The sequence below is a fragment of the Sander vitreus genome, chromosome 8, assembly GCF_031162955.1.
Source record: "Sander vitreus isolate 19-12246 chromosome 8, sanVit1, whole genome shotgun sequence".
NCBI classification, from domain to species: Eukaryota; Metazoa; Chordata; class Actinopteri; order Perciformes; family Percidae; genus Sander; species Sander vitreus.
Window position 1 is genome coordinate 32,917,131 of NC_135862.1, and position 25,158 is coordinate 32,942,288.

Below are 25,158 nucleotides of genomic sequence, written 5' to 3' on the forward strand. Positions count from 1 at the left end.
CTTATTATTTATGTGGCAGATTATAAATTGTGTGTCATTTCATAATGCATGGAACTCCTCCAATCCTCTTCAGTTAATTTCCTCTCGAATGAAACTGCATTGTTTAATTTGCTACGGTGGGAAGTCTGTACAGCAGATTAATCATATAACCAGAGTCGCCTTAGCACAAATGGTCAACCAACTGCCATACATTTTGGACCCTGTCGGCTCCATATTTATCTTACCCTGTGGTACGAAGCTTTAATGCATCTCTACGTGTCAAGCAGCTTTGTTCTACAGTAGATACAACAGGGCACTACGAGATCAACCACATCTCTCAATGCCCACAGAGACTAACATAAAAAGATATTTCATACTAAGCCTTACACATAATAGATAATTGTACCCTGGAGACCTCAACCACAGCACAGAGCCTGTGCCTCCAGCTCATACCAGCCCTGTACTCAACAAGGTCCCTGTGAAGCAGCTCAAGAGCCTGAAGGTACCAGGTTGGTAATGAAGGACAGTGGAATGAGTTAGTGTGCATGTGTCAAAGCGTTAGGTGAGATTTTTTAGGGGACAACCGTAGTCCACAGGGGGTTGTGCATTTTCTTTCCCACTGTTGAACTGCAGGGAGATGGAGAGGAACAAGAGTCAGCGGATACGTTTGGTCCATAGGGGACACAAATGATCTCTACAGTATGCTACGGACCTGCTGATATAGCCATTGTGCTACTCTTTTATATTCCTCTGAGGAACTGGACACAAAGTGCATACAGTACATGACATGAGTTATTTTCTCCCTTCATTGTGGCTCCTTAACACTCTCCCTCTTTCCCCCAAGTCATCTTCTCTCCACCTCCCAGTTGCACATTCCATCCATCCTCCTCTCATCCCTGTAACCCTCCATCCTTTCCCCCCCTACCTCCACACACAGCTTTGGAGGTAGTCAGCTTTGCATGAGAAGACAGGCTAATGTGGGCTATTTTACCCAATAGAGGCTATATTTCGGCGACTTGGCAAAATTGATTTTCCACACCAATAGCTTCCCCCTTTCTTACACAACCTACCATTTCCATATGGCAGCCATTCATTTTTCATGCGCCCTCCTTCTCTCTGAGATATGGGAAGCAGGGGAGAGGTGAGATTGCGAGGGCTAAGGTTTGACATGTATGACTGTGCGCGTGCATGCACGCGCGTGTGTGTGTGTGTGTGTGTGTGTGTGTGTCTACACTGGCTGGTTAAGGGTGGGTTGGCTGTCAGCGGGACTCACAGGGGAAGGGTAAGAACCTTGTTGTTTATGTCACACCTCCTGCTAGCTGTGGAAATTGTTTTGATACAGAGGTCTCTCCCCTGCCCTCCCTTGGGGGTCCATAAACAGCTCACAACAACTCACACAGCAGCTGGAGCATGCAATGAAATTGATATGCTTACTTTTTACAGTACACGCCACTTCAGTCACTGCTGATAGGACCATTTTTTAGGCTGTTCAAGTATTCAGGAGGCTAAATCAATCATAGCTCAATCAGTTTCAATGTGTATTCAGGTCTGGGATTACTGTGTGTGAGTCAGGCATTATTCTCAAGTACCTCAGTGTTCATGAAAAAATAACTCCTCCTCTTCAGTACCATTCAGTGATTCTATTTAACCCTTGTGTTGTCTTCCCGTCCACCTTGAACTTGTTCTTCCGGGGGTTCTATGCTTTTGACGCTTGTTAAAACATTTTTGTCACTTTATTCAGCGCTTTTTTCATAAAGAATAAAAACAAATAGTATGAGGTATTTGGACTAATAGTTAAGATCAGAGCATGTTGAGTGAATCACAGATGGGCTTATGTCAAAGATTAGTTTTTGGTTTTGAATTTTTTTTTTCAATTGCTATAAAAAATTGTATAAAACACCCAAAATTCTTTGAAATTAATCATTAATATGGCCCGCAAAGAACGTTGTACGGAAGACGTACAGCATTCCTCCACGCATCATCGTTATTTTTGGTTGAAAGAAACCCATACTGATATTAAAACGGGTCAAATTTGACCCGAGGAAAACACAAGGGTTCATCAATCTGACCATGCGTGCATTGTGATTGCATGCTTCCAGTCAGTCTGCCTGGTCCATGGATGTACTAATAGAACTGGACACCATGTCCCGAGATGGGCCCCCATTCATTCCAATAAACATCGCAAACTGGACACATATTCCAATAAAGTTTTTCAGGCTTTCTCAGGGTCCCGACTTTAGAGGCCCATGTGCACTAGAGCCCTTCTCTGTCTAAGCATGATGAAAGCATGCACATTAGAGACTTCCTCTGGCTGTGCCCGCTGACTGTCTGTTGGCATTCTCGCATTAATTGGCATGAAAATAATTGATACGGCTGATGGAGGCTTTTCAATTTTTATTTGACCTAATGGATAAAATTCGGATAATACAAAGGCTCATTTAAAGGTGTTAGTAAAACACGCACTACTCATTTTACAGGCTTTTCTTTTGCAATGGTTGTATACAGTCTCTTTGGACCAGCATGCATCACATTTCCTGCAATACAGACTGTGGCAACTATGACAAAATCACCTTACTGTGCAGAACTGTTCCTGGAGGCTTTGTATTATTATTATTTTATTTATTTATTTATTTATTTTTTATAGCGTTGATGTTCTCTGGCACCTGTTTGCTTGTCTAATGACAAGCCATCAGCTGGCTCCAATTTTGAACAGTTTACCTTCATCTCACGGAGGTTTCAAATTGCATCTCTCCCAATGTCAAGAAAACTAGGATTCTATTAAATCTTGTGGCAGGCCAATCACAGGTGATGACCAAAGTCTGATGGTTTGACAGAGAACTGTCAGCCCCTCTTCATGTGATGAATATGTTTGTGTTTGTTGACATGTTTTGTTTAGCCTTGGTGCAGATAACCAGCACAAGTCAGACTCCAGTTGGAAAGTACAATATAAAGTGTAATGGATACTGTAAAGCAAGTATTAGCAGATTCTTGATAAATGACAAACTTAGATAACCAACATTCCTTAAGCTGTGCCTGTTTAGGGGTTGGTCCAAATATTTAGATTTGCAATAGTATCTATTTGCATAGTATCGATTTGCATAGTTATCTACACAAAGGTGGTTCATTTCTTAAACTAAAACAAAAAGAGTTGCTGGCAATGTCAAATGTTCCTATCGATCTGGAAGAAAAGTAATGATCACATGATATGAACGTTTTTCATTTATGAGACCTGATAATTCATTGTTGCAATGAAAACACTTTTGTTCTGAAGATTTTCCCAAATTAAGTGCAAAGGGATATGCAACCCACCAGGTCAGGTGTCACTTTGTATTTCTGCAGTCTCTCAGCGTGGTGGATCAGTGGTAGTGTTATCTCCTCACAGTGAGAAGGTTCAGAAATGCAGGTTGGAAACTTTTAATTGCCCATTGGTATGAATATTTGTCCGTCAGTGTGTGTTAGCCCTGTGATGGATTGCTGACCCACCAATTACCTAGGGCATAGGCTCCAGCTCCCTGTATAACAAATGGATGGATGAATGGATGAGTTTGGGGTCACAGCTGCAAAATGGTAGCCTAGTCCTACCAGACTCTGGTCCATTTCATTTGTACAGAGAGTCTGGCTTCTCTCCATTGACAAGTGTTAACATCTTTGAAGGCGGGTACTCTGTTGAAGTTTAAAACTATTGGATTTGCCCAGAGCCACTCTGGATCTACCATAACCAATCGCTAACGTTTGGTCGTGACGTCGGCTTAGCATCGCTAGCGTTAGCCTTAGCCAACTCCTTCACCACTAACGGAGCGAGCTGGAAAATCAAACTTTTCCCGAACCCCGTTGGGAGGAGGGCCACAACATCATGGCCACCAACACAACTCAGCAAAGACTGTTCTTGCTCGGGCTTTAACTTCTGGATATTCGGCAGCGTTGCCACAACGGACCAAATGGCTTTGCTCGCGTCTTTCTCCGCCGCCATTACGGAACTACAACTCAAACTAGTGCACGACCTCAACGTCATCGTTCTCAGCCACTCCCTCTGTTCTCTGATTGGACCGGTAAAGATTTGACCGGAGAAAACCCAAGAATATACCGCAAACCCAGACGGAGTACTGAAGGGAAATGAAAATTGAGCGGAAGTACGTAGGAGGGCGGGGCCAGGCTAGCAAAATAGGCCTTACAGTAAACAAATTTCATCTCACTACTATGATTACAAAAAGCCTATAACAGCCAGTAACTCAGATTCACTAATTCACACAGGCATACTAACACTAAAAACTAAACACACACACACACACACACACATGCAGCCCTATCAAAGAACACATGGACATCTCAGATGTATCGGCATAAAATCTCACAACACTTTAGTCTATAAAGCCATCTTAACATCCCGCGCTGCACTGGAGCTGTCAGTTATACAACCTGTGTTTATCCTTCTATACCAGCTCAACACAATGTGTCTGACTTCACAGCTCCAATAAAGTACTGCTGGTGAGAAGACTGAGGCCTGGTTTGGCTGTAGTCCCAGCTAATATAGTAAGGAGAATAGACATGTCGGATTTTCGTTTCAGTGCCAAGTGTGCCTGTCTCCTTCCTTTGCTACCCTATACCTGGTGTCTGTCCACTGTCACGTGACTATTTCTTCTTTCATAACCCTGTTTCTATCTCTCTCCCCTCCACCGCATCTATCTTTGTCTAGTTTTGTTGCTTCTCCACTCACTAAAACAGCCATTCGATACCAGGGATCTGAGTTTCCAAGCAGGAAGCGAGCGAGTTATGTTGTGAGATGTTACAACATTAGAAAGCAGCCAGCCTGCAGGCCTCGTCATTTAGTCTAATTGATTCTCTTAATTGTCTTAGGAAGACCAGAAGGTTCCTGCCTTTTTCTCCCCGTCTGTCTTTCAGCATGTTAATCATGACCGTTTGTGGCGGATGTTTGCCAGCGGTGAGTTAAAACCATCTGACGTAAATTTTAATTCGTGCCCGGACCCCCAGACACATCGAGCAGATGTGAAATCCATTTTGATGAGGAGCTTAAAAAAAAGTGGAGAAGTAATAAAAAAAAAACAGATTTGTCGAGTGTGAACTGCCCAAGAGATGCTGTCCTTGCATGAGCTTAAGCAACACTGAGTGATTGCTCATCCTGCTGCCTGAGCTAACACTGGCAGCCGAAAACCCTCCTTTAATGGCTATAGGCATTCAATTCAAACTTAAAGGAGAAACCCGGCCCAAAATGAATCTAGGGGTCAATAACACGTGTACCGAGTTGACCGTTCTCTGGGATATGTTTTCATTCTAATCAAATGTGACCAGTTTTAGCGCAAACTAGCTCTAAACTTTTAGCGCTAATTAGCTTATAACGCTAGTCGTCGGGGCACGAGTAAAGTAAAAAGAAATTGCTGTTTCTACACCACTAACCAGGCTCAAAATAGCACCACACTTCTACTGTAGCATAATTAGGGTTGTGACTGTTTTCCCAAGATGGCACCTGCATGTATACGTGAACGGTACTGTCTTTGTAAACTATCTTTTTAATAACTGTCATATTATCGGTTTACATGTAGGGACCCTCATTATGCTACTAGGGAAGTGTGGTTCTATTTTGAGCCTTGTTAGTAGTCATGGCCAAATGAAGCTTCGTGATCCATTTTCTTTATTTTCTGAGCTCACTAGATGGCGCTCTCTGTTCAAAGAAAAAGGTTAAAGGAATAGCAATTCAGTGTGTTTTCAACCCTTTGTTGAAGAGAGATCCCCATTTAGTGGCCTCAGAAAAAAGAGAAAATGGGTCACGAAACTTCATTTGGCCATCACTACTTGTTAGTGGTGTAGAAATAGCAATTTCTTATTACTTTACTCGTGCCCCGAAAACTAGCGTTATAAGCTAATTAGCGATTTGCGCTAAAACTGGTCACATTCGATTAGCATGAAAACATATCCCAGAGAACGGTCTACTCGGTACACGTGTTATAACCCCTAGGTTCATTTTGCGCCGGATTTGTCCTTTAATTCTTCTTCTTTGGATTATTTTTGTAATTTTTTGTCTTATTTTGATCTGGTGTCTTTTGTTATTTTTCATAGGTGTTTTTACAGCTAAATTGTCTTAAAATATACTTTAATATTCCTTAAAGTGCCATTTTTAAGTTAGCTGGACTGTGTGAACTGAAGCACTGCAACAGTCCCTGTTGAACCATTTTAACAGTCTCGCTGCTTAATGACACTCTGCTCTTCCTGTTTCTTTTTTGTTTTTTTTTATCAAGGGTTCCTCTTGATTGTTGCCCCTCTCAGGCTTGTCGTGACTGGCTCAGGACACAGTGGCTGATGGGTAACAATTAGCGGAGGCCTGGCTAACCAATCAAAGCCAGTTAATTAGCGCCATTGTTTTCCCATTGTCCTGTGCTGAGGACTCGTCGATTTCTACCTGGCCGTGTCTTCATCAGGCCTTTCCACCTTCTCTCTTATTAGCAGGCTGGAGTGGCAGGGCAATCAGGCAGAGCACTGGTCCAAGCCTGGCACACACACACACACACACACACATTCTTGTACACTTAGGGTCTCACACGCAATAATGCACTCAAAGATACAATCAGACCATCACTGTAGTGCCTCCTCTTCTCTCTCTCTCTCTTTATCTCTCACACTCACATGCATGCCTACACACACACACACACACACACACACACACACACACACACACACACACACACACACACACACACACACACACACACAGGAGTTGAAATCCTTCCTCATTCTTCCTCAAAAAACACAAGGACATGGGGAATGTGTGTGTGTGTGTGTGTGTGTGTGTGTGTGTGTGTGTGTGTGTGTGTGTGTGTTTTTCTGGGGTGTATGTGTGTGTGTGTATACAGAATTAGTGTGATTATGTTTTCTCTGGACTAACTTACACTTTCTTTGGCACACTTTGCTTCGCACAGCACTTTTTTTTGATACACACACACACACACACACACACACACACACACACACAGGTTTACAGGTTACATAACATGTTCTTGAGAAGTTGTCTGTATGTATTTGTATATACCTGTGTTGCTATTCCACAAGTTTTTTTTGTTGCCCTCCTGACACCTAATAGGAAAAATGCACAGCATGAGCTGTTATCAAGTTTAAATACACACATAAACACACACCCTCAGGTGCCAATCCATTGTTTTGGTGCTAATTCTTTCTGTGTGCTCGGAGGTGTTTGGAGTTGCGGTGCTGCGCCACACCTCCCGTCATCTTCCCGCAGTATCACGAGCCCCACAGTCTTTTATGTCTGCTCTGCTGGTAATGAGAGCTGAAAGAAAGAGGTGAGATTCTCTCATCAGTCCTCCCACACACAGAGAGAGACAGACTCAGCGGAGACAAAGCCACTGGGTGCACGTTTCTATGCCAGCATGCGCGCGAGTCGGAGTTGTGTGTGTGTACGTGCGGCACAGATTATCACACTTCTCCCCCACAGAGACATCTCCTAAACACTAAACTTTTCCTGACACTTTAGTTACTCTTCAGCTGAAGCTGCTGTGTCCTTAATAGCCATCTCTCTCGCACTCTCTACTTCCTCCTCTCACTTTCTCTCTTTTTAAAGTTTTACAAAATACAAGTTATAACTAGACAAACAGTAGACTACATATCATACCAAAAATAATTATTAAAACAATAACAAAATAATGTGCAAAATGAGCTAATAAAGTGCATCCAGTGCATAGAGTCCTTCATAAAGTGCTGTAGATCACAAGATCAATATGTTCCAAGGAAGGAGCTGTTTGTGGTCTAAAGTTAATGCATCTTGTCTTCCATAATTTAAAACAAAGAATACATATGATTATTTGCATCAATTCCTTGCGCTTCTCTGATAGTACATCATCTAATAATATAACAAATATGAAAGATCAAAATTTACACCATACACTTTTAATTTGTCCCAGACTTCTTTTGCTCTGTAGCAGTCCGCATCCTCCCACACCCCCACATCCTCCCTGTATGTCCATTCTTGTTTTTACTCCACTCCCTAGCACCTCAATCTCTCTCTTTTTTTCTGTTTTCTTCATCCGACCCAGTTGTTACCTCTCAGCAGGTGCTGGCTGCCAATGTGCCAATGTACTGCTCAGAAATATCTCTGTCCTGAAGGGCAGCTATTGCACCTGCGCGTGTGTGTGTGTGTGTGTGTGTGTGTGTGTGTGTGTGTGTTTTTTTGTGGGTGGGACTTTTGCTGTATCGTCATCCCTATTCATATCTATACAACCAATGTGTTTATGATTACTTTCTTTACTAGAGCACATAATTGTTTACAAGAGCGCAGAATTGCTTAAAGACAACAAAGTTATTGATAGATCTAGCCATTTAATATTTCTCTCAAAGTGCACCAGATTGATGCATTTAAGTACTTCCAGGGGAGCATGCACCTGGACCCCACAGTCTCACAAAATCTGATGGGAAACGTGTGTGTGTGTGTGTGTGTGTGTGTGTGTGTGTGTGTGTGTGTGTGTGTGTGTGTGTGTGTGCGCGCACACAGATGGGTTGTGTAAATCTTAGGGGTGTAAAGAGTCACCGAATCGGTATCCGGTTGTATTATCACAGATATGACTAAATCGATAGCATCGGTCTAAATGGACCAATATTCGGCCGATTGCCCGGTGTCAATCCAACGAAGCTGCTGCTGTGTGCCCAATGCTGTTAATAGAGACGGGTGTGTGTTTATTTGCGAGGGAGACAAAAGGGGTCCACCATTAGGACTTCATGTTTGGGATCAGCCAATCAGCGCCTTTGTTTGGGTTTTGCGGAAAAAAACCCACTTGTTCCGACTGCTGAGTTTCATTTTTGGAGTTAGCGTTGAAAGTGGATATTGTAAATTGTACTAGCTGAGGTCTGTGAGTCATCCATCCATGTGTGTGTTCATAAACATGTGGGTAGACTCGTATTACTGTGTATACATACGTATTTGGGTGTGTTAAGTTTATATTGAGCTTTAGCTATATGTTCTAAGATGTTAATTTACATTAGCATTTAAAGTCTGCTCGCCACATGCTAACGCTCACAACAGAATTATATTGTGCTCACATGTGTACTCACGTAATATATGATTATCATTGGAGTGCTCACAATGGTGGTGTAACGTGGACCTATGTTTGAGTTACTGTCTCTAAGGTTACAGCAGCAAGGAGGCAGTTTCATTTAATATGAAGCTGAGTTACTATTAGCATATCCTAGCTTTGCTATTCCCTGGTCCCTTGTACAAAATATATATTTATTTGAAGGTAGGCAATGCTTACAATGAGAAATGAATGTGTGTACATTAAACGAATATTAGCTGTATCTATCAGATTGAATCATATCTCATCGTATTGCACCGAATCGTTTCAACATCCAATCCAGTCGCCCTGAATCGTCAAAAGTATGAAGTATTAAAATGTATCGTAGACCATGTATCTGGAGATGTATCGAATCGTCTTAGGGCTCCTGCACACTGCCTACCTGGCGTGAGCGTGTCAGCTGCGTGGCGTGTCTGTTTTTATTTCGGCTCCCACGTAGGTGCCGATACCGATCACTCACGTGTGCCAGACTGCCAGTAGGCTCCATTCATTTAAAATTAAACATTGCAGTTGGTACTAAGTGGAGCGTGTGTCATAGTGTGATTGGTTATGTCGGTGGCATTGATTCTTAATTTCCCATGAAGCTGATCGCAATTATGTGTCAGTTAAACTTTTCTTCTCCAATCCTATCTGTATCTGTGAGAAGTGGCGCTGTCCTGAGTTGAAAGATAGCCTACTTTACGGCTTTATTATCGAGTTAATAGGCGTGTGTATTGGTGTCGGCCGCTGTCCATTTCCTAAGGTTCTGAAATGCAAAAATTTTTTTAATACGGAGTCATTAGGTTTCCGTTAAAGTCGATGTGTGTATTTCCACTGACTGCAGAACGGCTGCGTTCCGACAGAGTCCCAGCTCCGGCGATCCGCAGCCCTCCGGAGCAGATATGCAGAGCTTCTATTTTTGCCGGATGGACAGGGCAGATTGTGCGGGACAGGAAGTCGAGCACCGAAGCAAAATAAAACATCCGGTTCATTTTTAAAATAAAATACACCGTTCACGGCGGATCATATTTCCCTGCACTACACCTTGAAAACACAGCACAGAGTTGTTTCCCCTCTGCTCCTCTGGATGGAAACAAACTGTTGTTGGTTTTGTGGTTCTATTCTACGTGAATTCGCGAGATCTCGTGGGTCCTCGTGACTTCAGCTGTCAGTCATGGCAAATCCGGACCTGGTGGGTATTGAAGGACGGCGGAGCACGGTGCCAACACGCAGCAGAGCCGATCTGCAGACGTTCCGCAGTTGGTGGAATTTTGGGCTTAGGTGTGTTGGAAGCGTTTCCAGGCAAAATAGAATAGGAAAAGATGTTTATATGTCATTTTGACACAAATACATATCAATAAATGACATTTTGATGTTTGAAAGTCTCTAGGTTCTGACATAAATGCAGATATAAATGTAATTAAAAATAAAATAATAAATAATTATTGATTTTCAATAGAGAACGAAATATTCTGTAGCCTATTTTGTCGTCAATACTGCCAACTTTGTCTTTGCTGTAATCAAACCAGTATATATTTATGTTTAACATTAAGTATACTACTGCTTGAGTGCAGTAAATTTTCACAACTCTCTCCCCATATGTCGAACAAGGGTGATCCAAATCACGTGACTTTTTTTCTAGTTGAAACTGGACACTTTCAAGTCTACACTTCGAGTTTGCAATGATGGACGACGGCAGGTTAATTGAAGAGGTGGAGAAACACAGAGAACTGTACGATCCACAGGATCCTTGTTCATTTTATCAATGGGAAACATACATGTGACATCCAATAGAGGAGCATGTTCAGTGGCAGACTTCTGTCACTGTCTTGCTCAACAGACAGGTTAAGGAGGTCCTTTGTTCCCAGGGCCATCCAGCTCTTCAATAACACACAAAGGGGGAGGAGAGAAATAGACTTTTCAACATGAGCCTGTCTCTCTCGGCCCCTAACATTATATCACTTTGTCTGCTAACTGTCTTATAGGCTATATTAGCCCTCCTCCACAATCTGGACTGTGGTCATAACAACTACATCTTATAACTTATTGTTCCTATTCAATCAGTCAGTTAATATGTTATTATGTTAATATTTCATAGTCATAGTTAATATTTAATAATACTCTACTACACTGTTCAATCCCTGCACTGTTCACTTTTGCACTATCACCATTGCACACAGTCTACCATAGCACCTTATCATGGTCATTGCATTTCTGTGCGTGATTTTTATTTTTATTCTTATGTATGTGTGATATATGTGTGTATATGTATATGTTGTGTTAAGGTTGTCTAAGCTACCGGATCCTAAAATGTGTGTGCAAAGACCTAAACAGAAACAGAAACAGAAACAGAAAACGCCCCACAGTCCACCACGCGACTGACACGCAACAGAAACGCCACGCTCACGCCACGCTCACGCCACGCAGGCAGTGTGCAGGAGGCCTAAGGGAGAGATGCACACCAGGAAAATCCTCACACGTACAGAAAGATGTGAAAAATCCACAATGATAGTCTTACTGAATGATTCGGGGTTTCTCACACGTGTAACAAGAGAAAGTACCCCTGATATTAATGCTGTTTAAAACAAAGTGGAAAAGGGGGAAGAAGAAAGATAAGGCAAGAGCAAGAGAGGAGACATTTCCAGTACATGGCTATCATCCACAAATAACTGCTTCTGTTATGCACTTTTGACATTTCTCACTCTTATCGTTCGGTATGACAAACGGAAAGAGCAGAGGGAGTGACCGCCGCGAGAGAATGCACTTCAGAGAAGTGGAAAGTGATAAATGAAGAATGAGATATGGACGCTTAGCAGAAGAGCAAAGATGGACATATTAGAGAAACGAACAAGAGGTGGAGCAAGCAGCCTGAGAGTGAGAGGGAACAGAGGGAAAAGATGAAGCAGGGCATGGAGATAAATGGCACAGAGCTATGGAGCGGCGAGAGGGCCTTAAGTTCCGTTTGGCATAGGGTTGTAACACTGCTGTCTCATCTCCCATGCTCTTTCAAGTGGGGAGTAGAAACGCCGTCATTTTAGCTGCCATGCTATGGAAATCTTGCTCTCATTGAAGGTGACCTCATGGCAGGCGTCTGATCATGAGGCGCAGTGAAGGGGAACCGTTGGCATCCTTGGCACACAGCGACAGTGCTGAGGCCCAGAAGGATGTGATAATGGTGACAACCCTGTGTGTGTTTCTGTGGGTGCAGCACACACTAGCAGTTGAAAGTGTTAAGACAGTGGCACGTTGTTGTGGCTTTGGCTCTGTAGCGCAGTGGACTCAAAATGATGGGAACATGATGGTTAAACTGTTGCCTTTCAGCTTTAATTGGAGGGTGTTCACATGTAGAAGAGGGATCAGTGAGGGGACATCAAACACATTCAAGCTGAAAGTCAGCACTTTAACCTCCTCTCTGCACTGTACATGATGCTTGAGGGCTGCTGGTCTTCATTCTGAAAATACTTTTCACTCACAAACCTGTGGTTTTGTCTCCATTTATTTATTTATTTTTTGCACAGACTTAGATGAGAAAATTGATACCACTGTCAGTAAATACTGTACAGTAAATATGTAACCGAAGCCAACAACCAGTTATCTTCATACTATTCATCCTGCACATACACTTATTCTTACTACTCTTATAATGTTACTGTTTCTGCACTACAATAGTACTGTTACCACACTGCACATAGCTGTACATACTGTACATATCTCTCTATATGGTTCATACTGAATATCCATATTTATTCAGTTTTTCTTATAATATATTCTGTTAATACACTGCATATATCTATAATATTCTTACTACTATTATAATGTTACTGCTACTACATACCAGTACAGTATCTGTACATGTTGTTCATACATTGTTCATATTACATAGACATATTTATTCTGCTCTTATAAGGTAACTGCTAATACACTGCACATATTTATATTGTATTACTCTAAAACACCTTCTGTAAACCAACTGTATACTACTCTCTACACTGTACTATTGTCCTGCCTACGCACCACCTGTCTATACTTTGTATATCACATTGCACTTTTCTGCTTTTGTTGCACTTCTGGTTGGGCACATACTGCATTGCGTTGTCTTTGTACTTGTACTCTGCACAATGACAATAAAGTTGAATCTAATCTAAAACAAATTATAATTATTATTATAGCATAAAGAGTGTAAAGAGGGAGAAGCAGCTGGCTTGGCTCTGTCCAAATGTAGAGATATAGTCCACACATAATATTACCTCCATAAATCACTTTGCTGCTTCTCATCTACAGATATTTCCTAAATGGCAAACGATTTCTTCAAAGAATGTACATTGTGTTTTTCTGAAATCATCTGACAGGGAGTGTTTGTGTTGCATTTTTTCCACAGCAGACGTTTTGACATGTCATAGCCTGGTATTGCGCACGCTGGCTCGCTGGGAAACCTAATGGAACTGAGCCATCCTTAATGCTATTACTTCTACTTGTGCTTTTCCTGCTGTGACAGGTCAAAATGTCTGCTTTGAAATATGCTTCATGATGTAAACGATCTGCATTTAGACATTGTGTTATACAGTACAACACTTTGTAAAGTTTGTCTACACATGAAGTTTTGACAATTTTGGTGTGTTATTTTGTATTTTGTTGTTCCTTCTCTTACATTGGCCCCGAAGACAGGATCTGCATAGATCAACGAGGTGTCTGACTCTTGTTGCTGTTTCTCCGGTGCTATGTAAATCTAACATGCTGTGTTTTTTTTTTTTTTGTGTGTGTCTTTTTTTATCCTGCCTGTTCCTGTTGCTGGGGAATCTGTGGATGCTGCTGGCTTTGGCAGTCTCATGTGAGTATTTCTATCCAACAAATCCCGGGGTCAGATCACTCCTTTCTGAGAGAATAGGATTGTTAGCCAACTAACTTGGCAGCACTCCTCAAAAGCACCATTGCTGTATGAGGCCTTTACAGCGTTTGCCTTTAAATCGGCCCCAAATGGCTGACGAACGACAAAAGCGCTTATCTACAAAAAATTCACACTTAATTATTAAGGAATGGATTTTTATATTTATTTAACTGTTCCACTTTCCTTATCTGAAAGGAATCTTACCGTGCATTAACATGTGGTCACAGCAGGCCTCCAATGCTCAAGGAAATCATGCTCTCAAATCAAAGTCTTGTCTGACATACATTTTTTAATTGCTAACTTCCAGGGATTTGCATCGCCATTCAAGGCACAGTAAGCTCCTTTTTGCTCAAATGTATATCAACAAAACTTGAGTTTTCCAGTACGACGTGCTTCGAGAAAAGCAAACAAAAAATAGAATCACTAATAGAAGCATTTTTTTGCCAAGGAAAATAGGCTGTCTTAGAATTAAATTGGAAAAGCTTACAAAGAGTTGTTGATGTCTTGTGTTTGTGTGTTTGTGTGTGTCTGCAGGTGATTTCAACAGAGAAGTTAGGGAACCATATCTTCCGTCTGACAGGCCCCGGCGCTGACCAGGATCCCAAAGGTCTCTTCACCATTGATGCAGACACAGGAGACGTGTCAGTCAGCCGCTCACTGGACCGGGAGGCCATTGACTCCTACGAGGTGTGTGTGTGTGTGTGTGTGTGTGTGTCTGTGTGTGTGCGCCTTTTTTTTCTTTTCTTATTTAGATCTGCTGCTTATTGTGTTGGTGTTTGTGTTCTTTTCTCTCCTTTCTGTCCACTTGCGCACTCTTTCTCTGACAAAGTTATTGATCACTTGTCAGTTTCAGTGTTCATGTAGTTCCTATTTTGTTTACCGTTTTTTATCCTTTTCCGTTCAAACTAGATTTACTTTGATCTTTCAAATTTAGCATGTGTTCAGCAGTCTGGCATATGGAGAGAAAAAAGAACTGAACAGTGCAAGAGCACATACAGTTTTATATGGGGTTTGTGCAAGAGCACATACAGTTTTGTATGGGGTTTGTGCAAGAGCACATACAGTATATTTGCAACCTCATTTTGGAACGGACGGGCTCCGCATTTTGTCGAGGCTGACTCAATGCTATCAGTTAGGAGTTGGTGGTTTCCTCTGTGATAAAAGAACACCAGCACTTTTCTAAGTTGCCTGCCAGGTTTGGTGCCCTCAGGGTTGTCTGCCTGACGAAACCATCCATCCTATAACAGAAGGGGGAAAAGGGGCAGAAAAAAAATCTACTTTTTAAGTCAGCCAATTGATCTTATCCTGTTTTCTGAAACCAGACGTGAGTGCGGGTGTTCAGATGGATGCAAGCTGTTGATAAGCTAACTGGCTTTTGTAAAAACTCTGAAGTCATTCACATTGTAAATACCAACAGATGTGAGAGGAGAGCAGGCATGAGATGAACAGAGAGGAAGGCTGAGAGAGGCAAACAATCATTCACCAAATGTCTTTTTCCTGCTCTGGTATCAGTGCTTACTATTACATGCATGGTGTAGCCAGGACATTGGCTGTCAGTGGTTACGGTCTGATTCAGGTTGTTTACAAGCACCTTTGACACCCAGTAACTGAACATCCCCATATCCCATGAATAATCTGGTTAAACAGATAGAATGGTCTGCTAGAAAAAAAACATAAAAAAAGATCACATCGGTTGCAGTTTTCCTTGATAAATGAATCAAATGTTACTCTGAATATGGAACAAGTGATGAACCCAGTAATAGAAGCAGTATGTCTTGCTGTCATGCCTACTTATGACACCACACTGTGCCCATACCACTGTGAAGATCTGGCTTCACACAGGTGTTGGAAAGCAATTGTAAAAGGAGTAGCATGTCACATTAACCCCTTGCGGTATGGCAACCAGCCAGCTGTGAACCGTGAGTAGGAGCTGAACTTGGTAATTCTTAGTTTTGACATGTAGGTTCACAAATTTGTTTTACGATAACTTCCAACAAGAAAACTCCTGGGTCCCGTATATTCAGTGTCCCTGTTTGCTCGCTGAGCAAACAGGGACGAGGAACAACTAGATATACTCTCATCTCGTTCATCTAAAATGCATGGTGGGGACATAATTTGACAAACTTATGTACCTGTTGGGCCACGGACTCAAGAAAATGACAACCCCCCAAACTAGCAGTCAGTCCGACCTAGTCTCGCTTTGCCAGACCTTCCTCCATCGCGGTGCTACGGAGGAGGGTCTGGCTAGTCCACACAGCATTCTGGGATGGGAGAAAAACATACTCTGGTTTAATGGCATTTCTTTAAATCACAATCATCTTGGGCGGTGCTAAACACCTAGAAAAGCCATAGTTTTAATCGTGCAACAGAAAACTCTGAATAGACAGATAGTCTAGCTAGCTGTCTGGATTTACCCTGCAGAGATCTGAGAAAGGATTAACCATAGTCCTCATAAAGTGACCGAGTTTAAAAAAACGCAACACAAAGGAAGCCCAAGGCAACGGATATCCGGCCTAAATGAGTGAAACCCGGCGGAATTTCCAGCGCCAAAGCAGCAATCCCGGGAGTGGAACATGTCGAGGATATAGACTAGTCCGACCGGTGGTGAGATGTTGCTATTCACAACACTAGATTTGGATTATCAGATACGCTAGCAAAGCAAAATAGTACAATGAAATAAGCACAGCACAAACGTCAGAAAGGTCAGACCACCGTGTTTAACTAGGCTATATATCTTTAAACGTTACAATTGCAGCTGTAAATTACAACAGAAATAAACAAGTTTTTCGATTTTACATAGCTCTGCTATTCAAATCAACTGTCAATTGTCTACCCGGAAGTGATTTTTGTTTTAGCGAGACGTCACAGAGATTCTTGCTATTGAGAGTAACACTCAGCATTTCTAGAGTTTGGAGTGTGGTGTGTGTTTTTTTACTGACATTTCCAAAAGCAAAACACAACAGCAAAAATGTAAGAAATGGGTTAAACAGTTTATCTGCTCTACCGTTAGCATGTCTGGCTAACTAGCTTACCACCAACTGTAGTAACCAAGCATTATTTCCAAGACTAAGAAGCACAATATTGACTAACTACATTAAGTTACATTAAAAAAGGGATATTTCTCGACTAGCACATTGCTGGTCCTGGATGCTAGGCTAAACGTTAGCGTCTCTGTCCTACTCATTTGTGAATTTAGGGATTTTTTTTTGCTACAGCAACCCCACTAAGTATCATCCGAGATAGCGTTACATTTGCTAAACACATCGGTTAATCCTTTTCTCTTTTAGTGTTGAAGGTGAAAACATACTGTTTAAAAATATACACAAATATTTGCTATGTAAAGATATAGTGGAGTAATGGTAATGGCGTCGTGAGCAGAGAATCAGGTCACACTACTGCTGTGTGTGTTGTAATCCAAGCTTATCTCTTTCTTTTGTCAACCGCTCCGGCCACACGGCCATGTTTTTTGCATGTTAGTGCTCTGTGCGATGGTATCAGAAGCTAAGAGACGTGACTAAGCCTTGGTATGTGACCACAGTCCGGAGATGGCGTTTTCAAACAACTAATTGACCGTAATTAGCTGAAATCTGTTGTTATTTCAGCAGGATAGAATTGGAAAAAACCTTGTTTTTCTATTGTGCCAAACTACTAAGAGACCACACTCTATAATTTACAAAGACCCAACAATTCCAATAATTCCCCCAAGCATTTAGTGCGACAGTGGCGAGGAAAAACTTCCTTTTAAGGAGAAACCTGGGACAGACCCAGACTCTTGGTAGGTGGTGTCTGGCGGTGCCTGTTGGCGGTACGATGAACAGTGGCGATTATAGTTACTATAAAGATAATGGAACAATTACTAGAAATAGTAGTGGCAGGGCACTGCAGGGCGTAGCAGGGCGCTGCAGGGTGTAGCAGGGCACACAATGCACGCCTCGACAGAGGTTTTCAATTCCTAAGGCTGATTACACTTCACTGAGCTATGCTGGGAATTACATGATGCTGAAATGTATGTATTAATAAGAATAAATAAGGTGTAAATTGCCTCACCCTGGCAGGTGAAACAAGAGGTGCAATCAGGCAGCATGAGTGAACACGCCTGTGTGAATAGTCTAGGGGGCTTTAACGAAAGCTGTGTCATGCTGTGACATCAAATGGGCCTCTTGGTCAATGCTGAGATTGTTATGAATAGCCTGGTTCCATCAAGAGACCTTTAAGAAGGAAATCTCTATATACACTAGAGCCTGACTGATATATCGGCGGGCCGATATTAGGCATTTTCCAAAATATCGGTATCTGCATTTATAAATGGCCGATAAATGAATATTTAAAAAATAAAATAAAAACGGACGAAACACCCTTCACCCATGTTCTGAGTGTTGGCGTTGCATAGTTTGTCCACCAGAGGGCGCTCTACAACGTTGTTATTGTGTTTTTGTTCAAAGGACTTTTAAGTTTGTATTTTTATACATTTTATTTATCATAACTTTAATATATTTGGATGTTCCTCTGTTCTGTTGTGACAATAAAACAAAACATTATCATATTATTTTATATTTTATAGTGAGGACTCATAAATAACTACAAATAACTAATGTTAGGGAAATCTGTTCATGTTTTGTTACGCGTTTCTGGATTTTTTTTTAAATATATATCGTAATATCAGATTTTTAAACCACCAAATATTTGTATCGATATCGGCCTTAAAAATTCTTTATCGGTCGGGCTCTAATATACAGATCTTTCTGAATTATTTCATCCAAGCTGTGCATTGTGTGCCTCTTTCAAGTACATGCAATACATTCATTTTAGCAGATGCTTATTTTTCACTCGGTCAGCATTGCTACTATAATTTCCAAAACAAAGATTTTAGACACACATATAGAGATAGCTACACAATCACTGTTTAATCACTATCACTTTTAAAGCAACCACGCTTATCTTATAGTTCTCCGATTATCTTCAAAGTGTTGTGACAAGCTCAGTGAAATAAAGTTTTTGGGTCCTTGTTGGCTATAACAAAAGTTAGTACATACAACTCTGGGGAAAAAGACAAAAAGAGATTTGGGAAGGAGGACAGCAAAGAAGAGAGACGAGCAGAGAATGTGGGAACTGAAACAAATGTAAGGCGTACGACTGAGAGAGAAGAGAAGAAAAAGGGTGGCAGAAGTATGGAAAAAAAAAAAGAGATATCTGGAGAGCTTGAAACTAAATCCTGCACAGGCCCAACAGACTTGTAGATTTACTCAATATCAGAGTAGGATTTATTTATTGGTATCATTTTAAGATGGTGTATGGATTATTGCTGACTCATGACCTGAAATACATTATCCAAAAACAATATATATACACACACACACACACACACAGACACACACACACACGGCCATTGCAAGATAAGGATGATTTATTAGAACAGCTAGCTGCAGATCGTAATCATACCGAGTACATTACCCGTCCAAAAGTAGTTGATTCAACTTTGAATCCCTTATCTCCCTTTACTTAGTTGTTTCCACAGTGTGAAGGCTTTTGAACCAATATTAACCCTTATCTTTGAGCGATTTGTCTTTCTACCATTTGGTTTCTTTGCAGCAGCAGATGCAGCTTCTTGTTTCACATGGAATATTGTGTTGGAGCATGTCATTTATTGGAATCAGCTATTTAAAAAAAATATGGCTATCTAACACTTGCATTTTGCTGTTGATTTCATTATGCGACACAAGAATAATGAAAAACATGTCTCATTCGACAGACACAGAAAGAGACTATATTGAAACTGTCAGTCAAAAAAGTAGCCGGCCAAGAGTTAGAGAAGATAGACTTATTTGTTCCGCTTGTCTCAACGTCTAAGAACAGTTTACAATAGAGCCAGACCGATAAAGGATTTTGAAGGCCGATATCGATACAAATATTTGGTGATTTAAAATCCGATATTCCGATATATCGGCCGATATACATATTTTTTTAAATCCAGAAACGCGTAACAAAACATAAACAGATTTCCCTAACATTGGTTATTTGTAGTTATTTATGAGTCCTCGCTAAAATAATATGATTATGCAGTTTAAAAAATAAACTTGTTTGTTTTATTGTCACAACAGGACAGAGGAAGTTCTGATGAATAAAATGTATAAAAATACAAACTTAAGATATGAAACGTAAAGGATTAAACACGAGTGTTGCCAACAGGGACGTTGTAGAGCGCCCTCTGGTGGACAAACTATACAACGCCAACACTCAGAACATGGTTGAAGGGTGTTTCGTCTTCGTTTTTATTTTATTTTTTAAATATTCATTTATCGGCCATTATAAATAGCGATACCGATAGTTTGGAAAATGCCTAATATCGGCCCGCCGATATATCGGTCAGGCTCTAGTTTACACTTACATAACTTTTCATGAGCTAATTTGGATAAGTTATGAATTTAAGTTTTAAACTACATCATTTACTGTAGTTTGATTAGCCTATGTATCTAACTGCTGACCCTTGACCGAAATGAGTCTGCTTTCCAAAAACCCCCTCTGAGTGATTTTGGCCTCTTAGTCTGACCATAAAAGCTCAGAGATTTAATTGAATGCTTCAGTCAACGGCTAAATGATTCCATCATAATGAAAAAATCGAACCAATCTAATATGCCGCCTGGTTCATTGTTTCAATGGCCATTAGTGAATTAGCTTGTGACATTAGTTATGCCATCACTAATGATCATTATTTCCAAGCTGGTAGTTGTAATCCCTGAAGGCAAGCTGGTAAGCCTCTTTATACACACACTTTACATGTGCACGTGCACTTGCACTATACACGTGTTGTACTCGCAGGCTAAGCATTCTGTCCCTGCTTTGCTTCCCTGTCCTTTTTCCAACCAGGCCTGCATATCTTAGTCTCTCTCCTCCTATCATAAGGCGGTAATAAGTCTGTGTCCCCGTCATAACTCAGAACAAGGGTCTCCTATCAAATCCAGCTTTGCCTAATTGATGGTCTAGCACTGTGTGCAGAATGAGGACTGCGTCACTTTTACAGTGCCCAGTGGTCCTCGCATCATTCATTAAGGGTGTCTCCTTTCCTACTGTAGCTAATGGCTTGTGTGGGGATGAAATATGAAATATTCAAAGGTTGATTAAAATCACCATTACTCTAAAGGCAGTTTATAGACAAAGTAAAACAGGGAGCTCAGGGTCTTTCACTTTTTTTTTCTTTTTTTTTTTTTTTACACGTTAGATGTATCTGCTAAAGCTGCTTTAATCAATATTTCTATATTAACATTGGTTTCCATGACTACTTGTATGGTATATGAAAAGGGCCACTCATAGTAACAAACCCACAAAGATTCATCATCTGACTCTGCAGGTCCTCTCACTTCTTATTTGTTTTAGTTTCTTGTAACTACAGCTGGGCAATACGGCTTTCAAATAATATGTCAATATTTTAGGGTATTCTGCAATATTATATATATAATATAGATTTCCATGTCTTTTTTAATTATAAAGCAGGTCGAGGTATATAAATGCTGTGAAAGTACCAATGCACACAGTCCGTATTCAGAATTGTTGCGTTTACACACAACTATACTATACTATATATATACAGTTGTGTTCGAAATTATAGCAGTCCAACATCACTAACCTCATAAATCAATTTCTTTGGTAGAAGTGATATTTCTAGATGGCAAATAATGTACTAGTAAGTGTTGTAGAGTCATAGAAAACCAACAGACCCAACAGTCATGACATGCATGCTGCTTATTCTGTGTAATTGAATCTGTAATTGAAAGGGGCATGTTCAAAATAATAGCAGTGTTGTGTTCAATTAGTGAGGTGATTGATTCTGTGAAGAAACATGTGTCAGTTATGGCCCATATTTAAGGAAGGAAGGAAGCAAATGTTGAGCATGCTGGTTATAGTGCATTTCACACTGAAATACTCCGCAAAATGGGTCGTTCCAGACATTGCTCTGAGGAACAGCAGACTTTGATTAAAAAGTTGATTGGAGAGCGGAAAACATATATAGAAGTGCAGGAAATTATAGGCTGCTCAGCCAAAATGATTTCAAATGCCTTGAAATGGCATCCAAAGCCTGAACGACGTGGGGGAAAAACAGTCAACTACCATTCGAATGGATCGAAGAATAACCAAAATGGCAAAGGCTCAACCAATGATCAGCCTCAGGAAAATCAAAGAAGACTTAAAGTTACCTGTGAGTACTGTTACAATCAGAAGAAGGCTATGTGAAGCTAAGCTATCAGCTAGAAGCCCCCGCAACGTCCCATTGCTGAAAACAAGACATGTACTGAATAGGTTGAAATTTGCCAAAGGACACATTGACTGGCCAAAGGAGAAATGGGGCAACATTCTGGGGACTGATGAGAATTTTTTTTTTCTTTTTGGGTCTAGGGGCCGCAGACAGTTTGTCCGACGATCCCCATGCACTGAATTCAAGCCACAGTACACTGTGAAGACAGTAAAGCATGGTGGTGCAAAAATCATGTTATGGGGATGATTCTCATACTTTGGTGTTGGGCCTATTTATCGCATACCAGGGATCATGGATCAGTTTCAATACATCAAAATACTTGAAGAGGTCATGTTGCCTTATGCTGAAGAGGAAATGCCTTTGAACTTGGTCTTTCAACAAGAAAATGACCCAAAACACACCAGTAAGTTAGCAAGTCTTGGTTCCAGATGAACAAGATTGATGTTATGGAGTGGCCAGCCCAATCCCCAAACCTCGATCCCATAGAAAACTTGTGGGGTGACATCAAAAATGCTGTTTCTGAGGCAAAACCCAGTAATGCAGAGGAATTGTGGAATGTAGTTCAATGGTCCTGGGCTGGAATACCTGTTCACAGGTGCCAGAAGTTGGTCGGCTCCATGCAACACAGATGAGAAGCAGTTCTAATATTCCTTTTTCTTCACTTTCTGTAAAGGTATAACACAAACTTGATCAATTTTGGTCATGTTTTGATTTGAAATTGACTGTGCAGAGTTCCAAATGCATTCATGTTATGGAATTAAAAGCTATTCTAAGGATTTTGATCAGTGTAAACACACTGCTATTATTCTGAACACAACTGTATGTAGAAATGGCTGCTGTAGTGCCATCATTCCCCGGCTGCAATGACGATGGAGAGGCTCAAAGAGTGCAGATGTGGAAGACCAGGAATTGCTGACCAATCAGAACGAACTGGGCATTTTTTTGTTGCTAAAACGAAATGTTTAAGATATGCAGTAAATAAAGGTATTATCAGACAGTACTAGAACAAATAGTGTGGTTTTTAAACATTAAAGCATGTAAACGTGTTTTAGTAGAAACCCAAAATACAAGTATGAACCTAAAAAAGTGCATAGTATGGGACCTTTACGTGTCTTTGTCAATGCAGCTATGTATCAATGTATCAACCACTTCCCTGCTGTCCTTCTCCTCCCTATTTGACAGCATGATGATACTTGATTGATATTGGCAAAAAAATGTTCCACCTTCCCCACAAGGTCATTGTATATCAAAATGAAATTGCCAACAGCATTGAAAACATTTAATCAATAAGGTTGACTGAAAATGCAGTGGTCAGAGTTCTGGAGCCTTAGCTTGAAATATATGGATGCAGACACTGTTGCAAGTTTAAGTACATACTAAGCAGAATTTGAGAAAAGCACAGTCTATCTTCAGCATAACAACAGCAAGGGGTCAGCTCAAGACAGAAAGCTGGGAATTCTAAATATGCTATTAAGAGAACAACAAGCGAGGCAGCAAGAAACTGACAAAGTAAACATTTGCTGCGGAAGAACAAACACAGCGATCAGCTTGGCCACATGTTCACAAGGATTTAATGTCAAACATTATTTTCTTATTAAGCTAAATTAGGGTGAAAATGAATGTTAATGAGATGGAAAATGGAGAGGAAGGGAGAGGGAGGAGTGCAGGGCTTCTCACTGCGCTTCTGACAAGCCTGGGTCGGGTTGAAAGTGGCGGGGAAGAACCATAATTGGCTTAGAACACAGACAGGATAGAACGTGAAGTGATAAATAACAGTCTTGTTTACACAGGTAGAAGGATGACCCTCAATAATGCAGGTCATCGCAGCAATAAATGTGGCGAGTCCTTTGTACGTGCCTACCTTGGAGATGCTGGAATTTAAGGTGGACAGAAAGCTTACAGCTACAAATAGTGCTGTGGATATTATTTTCAGGTTAAAAGTTCCGTTTCTTTGTGATTCCCAAGCTCTTAAACTGCCAGATTTGTCAGTTATATTAATGAAAAACATTAAAAACCATTTAATGACACTGTATAGAATTTTACTTCAAATCAGATTTAAAAAGTCGTCTTAATCAGTCAAGTACAAATATTTTGTTACTGTACTTAAGTAGAATTTTCACGTATCTGTACTTAAATTTATTGATATTTCTGGAAACTTTTACTCCACTACATATGCTAAATAAAGTGTATACTTTTACTCCACCACTCCACTTTCCCCTAAGCATCTTTGTTACTTTAAGATTATTTTTTGGCCATTTTTAGGCCTTCATCGACAAGACAGCTGAAGTCGAACCCGGGACCGCTGCGTCGAGGAGTAAACCTCCACACATGGGCGCCTGCTCTGCCGACTGAACCATCCAGGCGGCCACATCTTCGTTACTTGGAAGAAATGTTTTCGTACGTTAGAGAGAACATTTCTTTTTCACGACAAAATTTAAATTCTGTTGCTTTGTTGATGTCAGACTTTGAATTTGATATTTAAGAATGTGTGGAAACCCTGAATATTATACTTTACTTTAAGGAAGCCAGAAGTAGTTAAGTACATTTAATATCATAAATTACTTTTGATACTTAAGTACAGTAAATATCACATACTTTAAGACTTTTACTCAAGTAGAGTAAGACCAAAGTCATTTTTTGGTAAGATACGTGTACTTTTACTCAAGTATTGCTTGCAAGTAGCCTGACAAACCAGACCCACATCAAGATGTTGGGTCTGGGAACTCACCATTGGCAGGGCTCAATCCGAGGGGCGGGATAAACGGTTGTCTTTCAAATTCCCTCTGCACGCAATAGGATAGAGCTACAACCAACCAGAGCAACGCTAGTTGATAGATCGGCAAAACTCTGAACACATCTTCCTTTTTTAAGAATGACTTCAGTGCCGTTCTTTGTTCTTTTCTCAAAGAAAAGCTTAACTCCAAGTCTTCCAGAGTCGCGGCCAAAGCCGATTCCAAAGGCCGCTGTTCACCAGCAAC

General features: G+C 40.8%; 1 protein-coding gene across 1 annotated transcript in view; it reads left to right on the top strand.

Annotated features, from left to right (window-relative positions):
• cdh13 (cadherin 13, H-cadherin (heart)) overlaps positions 1–25,158 on the top strand; it is a 434,001-nt gene that overhangs the window by 173,033 nt on the left and 235,810 nt on the right. Inside the window, exons 5-6 of the mRNA XM_078257870.1 lie at positions 13,870–13,875; positions 14,467–14,619. Of these exons, the coding sequence (XP_078113996.1) occupies positions 13,870–13,875; positions 14,467–14,619 (159 nt within the window). The remainder of the gene's footprint in view (positions 1–13,869; positions 13,876–14,466; positions 14,620–25,158) is intronic.